General features: G+C 38.9%; 5 protein-coding genes across 7 annotated transcripts in view; 2 read left to right on the forward strand and 3 right to left on the reverse strand.

Annotated features, from left to right (window-relative positions):
• The window catches only part of LOC143897192 (odorant receptor Or2), a 27,878-nt gene extending 25,006 nt beyond the window's left edge, over positions 1-2,872 (forward strand). The window contains exons 3-6 of the mRNA XM_077405630.1: positions 44-399; positions 520-1,324; positions 1,517-1,898; positions 2,024-2,872. Coding sequence (XP_077261756.1) covers positions 44-399; positions 520-1,324; positions 1,517-1,898; positions 2,024-2,152 — 1,672 coding nt within the window. The 3' untranslated portion in view covers positions 2,153-2,872. The remainder of the gene's footprint in view (positions 1-43; positions 400-519; positions 1,325-1,516; positions 1,899-2,023) is intronic.
• LOC143897126 (uncharacterized) overlaps positions 1-10,663 on the reverse strand; it is an 86,005-nt gene that overhangs the window by 21,788 nt on the left and 53,554 nt on the right. The window lies entirely within an intron of this gene.
• LOC143897335 (coiled-coil domain-containing protein 124) lies at positions 2,770-4,469 on the reverse strand. Its single transcript, XM_077405923.1, has 4 exons — positions 4,314-4,469; positions 3,708-3,872; positions 3,345-3,613; positions 2,770-3,173 (listed from the first exon to the last, which is right to left on the reverse strand). Exons 2-4 carry the CDS (start codon positions 3,864-3,866, stop codon positions 2,978-2,980), a joined length of 624 nt encoding a protein of 207 aa, XP_077262049.1. The 5' UTR covers positions 3,867-3,872; positions 4,314-4,469; the 3' UTR covers positions 2,770-2,977.
• LOC143897344 (UPF0235 protein C15orf40 homolog) lies at positions 4,021-5,916 on the forward strand. 2 transcript variants are annotated; one of them, XM_077405951.1, is made up of 4 exons: positions 4,021-4,283; positions 5,348-5,441; positions 5,592-5,719; positions 5,794-5,916. In XM_077405951.1, the coding sequence occupies exons 1-4, from the start codon at positions 4,176-4,178 to the stop codon at positions 5,881-5,883; spliced, it is 420 nt and encodes a 139-aa protein (XP_077262077.1). In that variant the 5' UTR covers positions 4,021-4,175; the 3' UTR covers positions 5,884-5,916. The 2 variants fall into 2 exon arrangements, with proteins under 2 accessions (XP_077262077.1, XP_077262086.1); XM_077405960.1 differs by having other exon boundaries at positions 5,348-5,426.
• On the reverse strand, positions 5,901-9,482 carry Vdup1 (arrestin family protein Vdup1). Its single transcript, XM_077405832.1, has 6 exons — positions 8,715-9,482; positions 8,403-8,527; positions 7,895-8,112; positions 7,022-7,168; positions 6,690-6,911; positions 5,901-6,571 (listed from the first exon to the last, which is right to left on the reverse strand). The coding sequence occupies exons 1-6, from the start codon at positions 8,825-8,827 to the stop codon at positions 6,380-6,382; spliced, it is 1,017 nt and encodes a 338-aa protein (XP_077261958.1). The 5' UTR covers positions 8,828-9,482; the 3' UTR covers positions 5,901-6,379.

Genomic DNA, 10,663 nt, shown 5'->3' on the forward strand with positions numbered 1-10,663 from the left:
AGAAGGTGGACGCATTATAAAGTTGAAAAATAAATGTTATTAGGTATATCAATACACTTCTGGAAGAGGTGCTTGACGATACCGTTAAACATATAACTGATACAGAAAAGAATACTGTTCGACATTCTTGGCAGCGAACGAAAAATAATTTGATAAAATCGCAACCTGATAAATCCAAAGAGAAAATTTCGACGAAGAAGGACAGAGATGACACTTTTCGAATCGATATGAATCCCCGTCTCCTAGCGGATAAGACGCAAGAACAATGGACTACAGAAAATGACTGTAAAAGGCAATTCGCTAAAGTTTCAATGGGCGAGGGTTACGTGAATCCTGCTTTCGTCGGTTCGACGGATGAACTAGCTTCTCTAGAGTTCGATTGTTCTGCGAGAAAACACAGTAAGTGATACATTTAGGGAAAATGAGATTATTTATCTCTCTCATTTCATTTTTAATATCGAATTCCTTCTTACACGCAATAAAATTTTTCATTACTTTTGTACTTTTTTTGTGGAATAGCATGTTTGTACCTTGGAATACCGACGGAAAACATTTCTCCGGAAAAATTGGATGGCGTGGACTCCGGAATAAACAGCGTAGAGATCGAGTTGCAGCTACCCGATCAAGAACCTAGCTTCGAGCAGTCTCTTTTACGAATCATCGATGAGAAGTTGGGAAGAGGTCCTTCGACGAATAACGCGGAGGAGAATAGTCTCGAGAAAAATTCGCAAAAAGCGGTTCCATTAGAAGGGGAACGTGGGACTGACTCCCAGGATATTGTACTAACTTCGTCTAAACTTGGGACATCGTCGACTGATCCCGAGTGGAAAGTGGAGCGACTGGAAGACACCGTCGACACGGAGGCTGATTTCAAAAAACTACGCCTGGAATTCCAAAGCAATGGCAGAGATTCGTCTCCGAACGAGGAAACTCTATCCAAGATCGGTGTAAAATTAATAGAAAGTCCTCCCATCGAGCTCAAAGATTGCAAGAAATGGATAGAGTTCGATGAAATCTCTTCGCAGAAAAATACCGAACAAAGTCCTCGCGGTTCGGTAACGCTTCGAAGGAATAGGAAACCAACGATAGTTTTCCTACACGGTTTTGGTTCCTCGGCAGAAGTCTTCGAGCATCAGCTGCAGTATTTCTCTTCCCTCGGTTATCCCTGTATCGCACCCGATATGCTGGGGCACGGAATGAGCTCAGCGCCCGGACGTTCTAGAGATTATCATTTCGGCAAGTTACTCAAGGATTTGGACGCGGTCCTACATCATTACGCTTTCAAACCCGGGGAGAAGTGCGTTTTAGTCGCACATAATTACGGGTAAGATGCGGTTTGTTTAAAATCGTGCTATGTAAAATGTTTCTTTTTTTTTATTTTTAAAAGTTTTAAATAATTTTTTTATCTCGAATGATTACTTTTGTAAAAAGTAAACAAAGTTAAATTTTTTTTTATATCACGGCAATATTAATGAAATTTTGATATCCGAATATCCTAATATGTTATAAATTTCAGATGCAGCTTTGCTACAGCGTTAGCTTGTAAGTATGACAGCAATATCCATCAGCTCGTGCTAATATCGGGCGGCGGTCCAACTCCTCTTGCTCCGCCGAGCGCGGAATGCGCGGGTCATTGTTGTCTCAGGGCGATTCTCGCGCCTCTACTAATGTGCGGACTTCATCGAGACATTCTCTATTCTGCGCGAGGCCGACAACATCCTTATTGCGGTCAAGAATCGATAGAGCAATGGCCCTCGCACATGAAATACGTATTGAAAGGCATGAACTGGCCGCAGGGTGACTATGCCTTCCACAGGAAGATATGCACACCTACGCTTCTAGTGCACGGACTAAGAGACAACAAAGTATCGCTAGTACAAGAGTGTCAAATGGAAAAAGTAAGTTTATATCATGACCGATCATCCAATTAAAGATTATACATGCCATCTAAAACTATATATCTATAACTAGATAACTTTTTTCAAAAAGACAAGATCTAATGATTTTAATTCGAACTTTTTAGACAATGGTCAAGGCTTTCCTCGAAGCTATTCCAATGGCTGGCCATAGTCCAATGACTGAATGTCCCCAACAACTGAATCACATGATACATTGTTTTATAGATTTGTGGAAGAACAAAAAATGGCAGTAGTAACATCCCGATTCTAGAAATAATGTCTAGAATGCTGTATTATATCGAAATTGATTCAAGCGATTAACAAACTGCTTAGCAATTAGTTTAATCATCAGTCGGATATAATATTTAACGTTTAATTATCAGTCAGATATAATATTTAACTAAAAAATAAGATACTTTATAATTCAAAAAGACTCAATTCGGTCGAACGATACGATAAATCAATAAAGTTCGTGTGGCCTCGTAAAAATGTGCCAAGTTTTATACAGAGATATACAGAAAAAATGTACAGATAAAATAAATACAAAATGTCTCATTTGTCTAGATCACTTGAAATAACTTTTATATATTTAAAAATTTCGTCTTTTACACTCTCAATATGTACTGTCAAATAAGAATATCTTTATTTAATTCTGTTTTAAACTTAAATCTTTAGTATATATATATATGCCTGAGAGAACTTTTTCAATATAAATATCCCCAGTGAACTGAAGACATGAAATATACGAAACATTGTGTCTTTTCATTTAAAATAATTTTAATTCAAAATTTATTTCGCTCTCTCGCTGTCAGATAAAAAAGTTATTCAAAGTGATCCAGCAAATACTGAACAGAGGCTATGGAACAGCATATAGATTTTACCAAAGATGATTTATATATCGTTATTTTTCATATACAGTACTTTTTAATATAAGTTATATGTTTTACAAATAAAATTGTATACAGATGATTATATCGCAGTGTTGCAATGTCATTTATTTATTTTAACAAAATTAAATAATCAGTCAATGCTGTGATGATGTGCAAGTATATGTGTCGCGTTTGATATCATGGTGATCGTCAGCGATTCAGTAACGTTTGATTAAGCGGATTTTCAGCCGACTTCATCCATTCTTTTCTAAGTATTTGCTTCAACTGACTCAATCTCAGAGTAGGATTTTGTTCTTTAATCATCGGCATCATTCGTTCCTCGAAGCTCGCGTATGCGGCTTTCATCCGTTTCTCCGGGTGTCGATCAAGTTCGGGATCCTTTGAGCTAAAAAAAAAAAAAAGATAATAAATCGAGATAACGAAAGGAATGAAATATAACTGTTGTATTCCTATAGGAATATAAAATATCGACATTTTTCAGAACTTAATTGTACAGCCTGTAATCGCACGTAGATTTTTGACACAAATTGCCCTCTAATGTCTTGAACGTAATTACCTCAAAACAGATATAGCCTCGTCTATACCGTGAGCCGTTTCACCGTCCAAAATCAATCTGTTCAAATTCTCCTCGATCGGCTTCTCATCCTCTTTCTTCTTCATAGCCACTTGATTTCGTTTCTCAGTGACAGCAACGATTTCGGCTCTAGTAAGTTTCGAGGCTGGCTGCTTACCACCGACTTTTATAGTTGACATTTCCTTTTCGAGCAAAGCTTTCGCCTCCGCCTTCTTTTCCAATTGCTGTTGACGTTTCTTCTCGACTTCTTCCTGCATCATAATAAGATGTGCATTACGGCTCTCGTTCCGAATACCGCGGCTGTCTTTTTGATGTTCAATGTTAATATTAATTATAGATGCATACTTGCTTCTGTTTCTTCTTCAATACTTGTTTATTGTTATCCTCCCATTCTCTGTCTTCCGCTTCCTTCGCCTTTTTTATAGTTTCGGCTTCTTTGGCCGCAGCTTTTCTAGCTCGGGCGGCAACTGCCTTGCTGTTCTCACCCACAAATTTCTTCGGCATATTGACCTGTGATATGTAAATCTTGAGATTGTTATTCGCGAGTTTGAGTTTGATTTGTATTATCGTATTTTTCTTGCATTCGAAAATAGTGGGCACGTGTTTCACGATACTATATTGTTACTATACTGTTTACTATATTTGAGTTGGCAGTAGACATGCGCGGAATCACTGTGTAAACTATTAAGATCCAGGTTAAGAGACATCAAAATGATTGACATTCCAAGGCCGTAATAGTACGAAACTAATCGCGCACGTGTGTGTATTTTTAATCTCGCGAGAGCGGACGATAAGCGGTTTCGCGGGGAGCACATGTTTACGCGGTTTAAAAGCGGCTGCGGGTATTTAATCGTCACGCGTGAGATGTCGAAACAGCGGTCCACGAAGAGCGCGAAGGCGCCGAAGACGGCGAGCACCGATGTGAGTGATCGTCTTGACGACCGCACTTACCGATTCCTCGCTCGCCGCGATGCTCGATCACCTATCGCGAAAGAAACGTGACATTTTCTGTTATGTACACTTCACTATCTCCGGCCGCTCCGTTTCGGTAGAAGTGACTAGCCACGTCTGCCAACCGTATACGACTGATTCTCGTCGTCACCGCGATTGCGAATTTGTTGCGCAGACTTCTCGCACAGTTCATCTTTTCTCTCTTTCTTTCCAACGTGAGAAGAAAAAGAGCAAAAATGAACAGGCCTATTATTGCACGTGGATGGAATTGTGGCATCTGCTGTCATTTAGCACGTGGCAATAAGCGCGGCAGATCGCGCGGCACGTTGAAAGATCTCACCTCTCATTTAATTCAGGAACGGGCGCCTGGAGTACTTTTTACATCCCTGCAGTATATAAAAAAAAATAAAGCTCACGCGTCACAGTAATTTTAATATGTGCTTCTTTCATTTTTAAATATTTTTTTTCGTTTCCTCACTTTTTTCAGAAAATATTGAGTAAATCTATATACATATTGTCCTCGAATATTAATAAATTATAGTATATATAATTATAATATTAATAAATAACAATGACTTTTAATTGGAGTGTAAATATTACTCCAGGTGATTATATGTGAAAAGTCAGGCGCCTGGTTGATCTATTGTCGTATCCTGTACGCAGGATGATGCGGGAATCATTACAGATTATGCATATTACTCCAAAAATAAATATCTTTCGACCTAATATTTCAATGGTGGATACCGAGGGCCATACAAATTTTTATATTGAAATGCCGAGGCTACTTTTCAGCGAGAAGCGTGTACATTGCTAAATGTGATGCTAATAAAGACGTATGGTTCTTGCACACAAGAAAGCAACAAGGATCTACTATATGCTATAAGAAACAACGCGTAATTTATGCGGTGATCACTCAACCTCTCGCTTTTCCGGGAATAATAATAGATACCGAACGGGACGTTGATTGCTTGCTCGCGCTTTTACACACGCCAAGTGTGTCGAGAAATTGCCTCTATTAATGCATTGTTTTGCAGGTTCCATCTACGGGACCTGTGGTCTTAAATAAAGACGGAAATGTGTCGATTAAAATTCAGGCTAAACCCGGAGCGAAATGTAACAATGTAACCGGTAATAAGAAATGTCGTTCAATAAATTTAACTCTTTTTTTTTATAAAAAAGCGCTTCTAGCGTTATCGTGCGTATTCTTTATAAAAGAAGGGAAAGAATTTTATTGACGGAATCGCATAGTTTTTATTAAAGAAATGAATATATCCATAGATATTTCCGACGAAGCAGTAGGCATTGCAATCTCCGCTCCGCCAACGGAAGGCGAAGCTAATGCCGAACTCGTAAAATATCTAGCTTCGATTTTTGGAGTGAGAAAATCCGATGTATCCTTAGACCGGGTTAGTGTCCCAGTTAACTTACTCCAGTTCACTAGCTCGTATATATTTTAAACTTTTCTTTTTTTGTTTTTCAGGGATCTCGAAGTCGGCAAAAGATAGTTGTAGTGTCGGGAATTACAAGAGATCAAGTTTTGGCGAAATTGAAAGGAGAGATGGATAATTGAATGTTTTTTAAAATAAATTTTTCTGTCATTAAACGATTTTTCCTTTATACATATATATTCTTTCCTTATAAATGTATTTTAGTTCGTCCTATCTTTATACTTGTTTTCCGCATATTTTGTGTAAAAGATGTTATTCAATTATTTTATATTATACAATATTATACAATTTATACACCTGTTTCTTCATGAACGCAATTAGCGATTAGCGTATTGGCAGTATTTGTAAGATTTAATGCACATTAAATTTTTTTTAGCAGCTACATACAATTGCACCAGATACGGTATTTTCAAAGATCGCCATCGATTCTTCGAAATTTTATACGAGCGTTGCTGTGACTAGCAATACAAGAATCGGTGAGGATTTTTGACGGAATAATCGTAAGCTCACGGACGCAGCTGCGGTCATAAAATTTTCTATGATCATAGAAAATTAGTACCTTTTTACAAAGGCACTAATTTTGTAATAATCCAATAATAGATACGTAATGTTAAGCTTTCACTCTTGTATTTCGAAGGCCTTGTCGTCGAGCCAAGGTCGGAAGATGGGTAGCGTCGATGGGTAATGAGCGCCCCGTTTGGATGGCGCCGTACCAGCTGGTGCACCCTCCGGCCTCAGGGGGTACGTGGCCAGCACGATCGGTATTTGTAACTTGATTTCTTTGTCCAAACTCTTCGGGCTTATGACGAACTGCGAGGAAATGTTAATCGTGCGAGATAAGTTTCAAGAGTTCCAACGCGTTTGCGACGATTCTGACGCAATTGCGTCACGCTTGAAAGTCAAATATATACATCTTTTCGGCACTCACATAAACGTGGTAAAGAACGTTGATCAAGTGGCACCCTCTCAGATTCGTCGGCGGCAAGGGAGGAACGTACATTTGTTCGTTTAGCCACTCCTCGCCCTCACCCGGCCGAATTTTCCCCCTAGAAACGCTAGCCAGCTCGCGAGTCTCGCTGGCGAGTACTTTACCCCGACACAGGTACTGTATCGTTTCGGTGAGTGACGCCTTGGTCGACTTCATCGTCACCTGTTAATTCGAATTCTCAAATTGTTCTTCGTACTTCGACGCGGCGAATGTACTTATCAAAAGCGTCGAAATTACATCTATTATTGTGTGCTTTATAGTTACAATGTTACCTTGCTGCGATTGCTGACAGTCGCAGAAATACCAATTGTTTCCCCAGGTACGTATCCACCCCGATCCAGACTCACTCTGCAGAATACAGGACCACCCGATACGCAAGAGACACCCACGCGCTGTTCGATCTCCTGCCTCGCAGGTTGCTGTTCAATCACGAAGGCGTTTTATTTGTACTCAAAAACAATCGCTTTCAAATGATTCGAGTTACATTTTCAAAATCAAAATTAAACGATATTTCAGAAAACAGGGTGCGTCAAAAATTACCGATCGCCAATATTCACCGAGCGATATTTATCTACTTATCTGCGATTGAATAATGCTCGTCACGATTGAATGCTGTCCGCCAACGCAAAAATTTTCTCATGCGTTTTTCTAAGAGATGCAAATGCATCGCTGCCAGAGTATATGGGCGGTAATTCCATCACGATCTAGCGAGTATCGTTATGTTGCAACACTTGTAACTGTGGCGCAGAACACAATACAAATATCGCGCAATTGGAATGCTTCGCGTTTTTTTTTTATCGAGTCTTAAATTCATCTGTATCAAATGTCGAATATATAATCGCCTTAAATTCTTTACTTTGCGTCAAGATATTTGCAACGCTTTCCATACAGGTCGATGACCAGTATTCGGGTCTCGGTTATGGTAATGAACGCTGAGTATACTCATTTAATTGCACGCGCGAAACACTTTCTTTGGTCTGAATCGGTTATGTGAAGATGTTTATCTAGGAAACTGCTTATTCGTAATAGTTAATTTTTAGTGAAATTGCTGACTGTCGGTGAGTCGACAAATTGAAAACACCCGCTGATAAATTATATCTACTGACATATTAATCTGTCGATCATATCATAATGCAAACGCTCACCGCTAATATCGGCGGTTCCAGATTCAAGTCGATCGGATTCATGACGATGAAGACCTGTTGATTTTTGTGAGTAAGTCCACCCGGCTCGCGAAGAGCCGCTTTACAATAATATTGCACCCATCCGTGTTTTCCGAGAAAAGTAGACGGTAGACCTAATGGTAACCCCAATTTGAAGGGAAAGCTATGTATTCCGGGAGAGAGCAATGATGGTCCTTCGCCTATTAAAAATTGCGTTTTACAATAAAAAAAGCATACAAATATTAATTTTATTTTTTTTATTTTTAATTTAAATTTTAATTAAGTTAAAGAGATGTCAAGATGTCATATTTTTAATTATGTCGTTGCGAATTATTATAGAGAAAATTTTTGTCAAGCTATTATCGTATGTACAGTATATATACATAATTTATTTAAGCGCGCCACTTAAAGACAGAAACGTAGTTTAAAAACGTTAAAAAACAATCATCGAATTGCGTAAACGCAATGTAATCCGAAGTAATAAATTCACCTGGTTCACCCAACAGCCGCATGCGAAAATCGATGTAATTCTCTTTGTCGTAAACTCTCTCGGCACGTTGACTGCGTACCCGGACTACACCTTCTCCCACAACATGGAAATGAAGTCCCGAGACGCTACGGTAACGTACCCCACATTATTAAACTTGTGTTACTTATTAGATTTAGCGCGTATCTACATAAATCTAGCTATCACGGTAAAAAAAAAAATTTTTCTCCAACGTATACACTTCTTTACGCGCAAAATAATTATTTCGACCATGAACTCGATACCTTCTTTGACTTTTGATAAGGCACTACTTACTAAGCTTCATCGTCCAGCTCTATGAGAACACGGCCGGACAAGAAGTGGCCAGGAAAGTACAGTAGATTCGTGTTATCGAAAAGTATCAAGAACTTGCTGAGTTTCCTCGTCATCTCGCCGACGAAATTGGGAAATGCTGCCTCGTTATGTGTTCGCGGACGAAGAAGGACGGTTCGTGCGGGCACACGTTTACGTCACCGCGGCTTCACGCTCACTGAATACACGTCGAGGCAGGAGGCAGCCTTCTTCTTCCATGCGTTACCTCGTGATGCGAGGTGAGAATCACTGGCTTGCATCGCATCAGCAACACGTTCGTAACATGGCACGCGGCTCTCCTTCCCTTTCCGTCCTTCGCAATCTCTCTCTCCTTCCGCGCGTGCTGGCGGATTGGCAACCAGCTACGATACCACGATACACCTCATCGTCGCGCTTTTCTCAACGGCGGCACATTCCGGCACGCGCTTTGTTTTCCGCCTTGTTTTTACGATCGATAGGCGATCGAGGGAAGACCGATCGAGTAGCGATACTCCGGACTCTATCGTCGCCCACCGCGAAACTTTCTGTCACCGTTTTCGCAAAGTGGTCACCACCGCACCTTCTTGCCCATTCTTGGAGACGCGCTCACTTTCGCTCCCTACCTTCCCACCTGGTTGCTTCTCTACCACCTCCCGCATCCAGTCCGGTCTGGACTGGTCTCACTTGCCTGATACTCGGCCAATGGCAGTATTTTAATCAACTACTGCTTTTGACATTGAATGTTTAAATCATGGTATACATTGCATTAGTCTCACTGTTGCGTTAAAAAGTTGCAATTATCAATAAAAACGATGAAAGCGCTAGTTTTTTTTCCTATGCGGTATTTCTTATAGTTTTTAAAAAAGGCGCATTTATTTTAATAACGGAAAGACAATTTATTAGGGATCTATAACTTTGGAATAGCCCCCGTGCCTGGAGTTTTTCCCCGAACTAACCAATCAGATATTTTTATTTTAAATCAATTGAGGACGTGGTCAATTGATTTAAAATGTACCCGCTCATGTACTGTGCATGCAGTGCGTGCATACTGTAGAACGAGGACAGTCACGTAATGTTCTCTCTCTTTTTCTTGCGTTATAATGCGGAAGGTATTGTTTATTGTATAGTCTATAAGCTCCACGTAAATTAGAATATGATTATTTATGTATTTTTTAATTAAAAAAACAAACATTGCGTCTAGCCATAAATATAGCATTACATATAAACTTGTAAGAAAAAACGTTTTCCAACTATTAAAATATTTTTACATCGTTCAATATTTTGTATGTATTTTTTGAATTAAGTAATATCTAAAAATAACTTTCGAAATTCTTACAACTAATAAATATAACTCCGAAATTATACTGTCGGTCTCTTAATTCCTTAAAAAATTATGATGTAGAAATATTTTAAATGCTTTCTCGAAATCGCAATTCTTGGAATTTTAGATAGTGCATCCTCTTCGTCGATTATTTCTCTTGATACTTTATCCATTTACAAGACTTTTAATTTTTCTGATTTAAAATCCCGAATTCTGCGATTCTTAGATTTTAAACAGCACATAATCTTCCCACAGCAATTTTTGTTCTCCTGATACTTTGTCTATGTTAAAGATTGTTAATTTTAGCGATAATTTGTAAAAATTGAAATCACAACTTGCAATATTTAATTTATCTCGTTGGTTTAATTGTCATTAATTAATTTATTTATTTAAGGTTTTATTATATTTCTCATTAAATATATATTTGAAATTTTACATGATTCACGCATTTTTATTTCTTATAATCGAATCCACTTTAAAGTGAGCGCCTACAAAACGAGTCGCCTCCTGATTCGTTCAACCGCCAAACCTGCCGCCATTACGCGCAATGCTTCACCTGTCTATTTACACCATGGGAACAACGAAGTTATCCATGCACGTTGCGCAACGTAGT

The sequence above is a fragment of the Temnothorax americanus genome, unplaced genomic scaffold (genome assembly GCF_048541705.1).
Source record: "Temnothorax americanus isolate GAGA-0224 unplaced genomic scaffold, ASM4854170v1 Scaffold1, whole genome shotgun sequence".
NCBI classification, from domain to species: Eukaryota; Metazoa; Arthropoda; class Insecta; order Hymenoptera; family Formicidae; genus Temnothorax; species Temnothorax americanus.

Coding starts and splice junctions, on each gene's coding strand:
- LOC143897335 (XM_077405923.1), bottom strand. CDS start 3,866: ATGCCGAAGAAATTTGTGGGTGAGAACAGCAAGGCAGTTGCCGCCCGA. Junction 3,614..3,707: donor TGAAGAAGAAACAGAAGCAA/GTATGCATCTAT, acceptor ATTATGATGCAG/GAAGAAGTCGAGAAGAAACG. Junction 3,174..3,344: donor GAGGCTATATCTGTTTTGAG/GTAATTACGTTC, acceptor TTTTTTTTTTAG/CTCAAAGGATCCCGAACTTG.
- LOC143897344 (XM_077405951.1), top strand. CDS start 4,176: ATGTTTACGCGGTTTAAAAGCGGCTGCGGGTATTTAATCGTCACGCGT. Junction 4,284..5,347: donor CGAAGACGGCGAGCACCGAT/GTGAGTGATCGT, acceptor ATTGTTTTGCAG/GTTCCATCTACGGGACCTGT. Junction 5,442..5,591: donor GAAATGTAACAATGTAACCG/GTAATAAGAAAT, acceptor ATATATCCATAG/ATATTTCCGACGAAGCAGTA.
- Vdup1 (XM_077405832.1), bottom strand. CDS start 8,827: ATGACGAGGAAACTCAGCAAGTTCTTGATACTTTTCGATAACACGAAT. Junction 8,528..8,714: donor GAGCTGGACGATGAAGCTTA/GTAAGTAGTGCC, acceptor ACGTTACCGTAG/CGTCTCGGGACTTCATTTCC. Junction 6,912..7,021: donor CTGTCAGCAATCGCAGCAAG/GTAACATTGTAA, acceptor TCGAATTAACAG/GTGACGATGAAGTCGACCAA.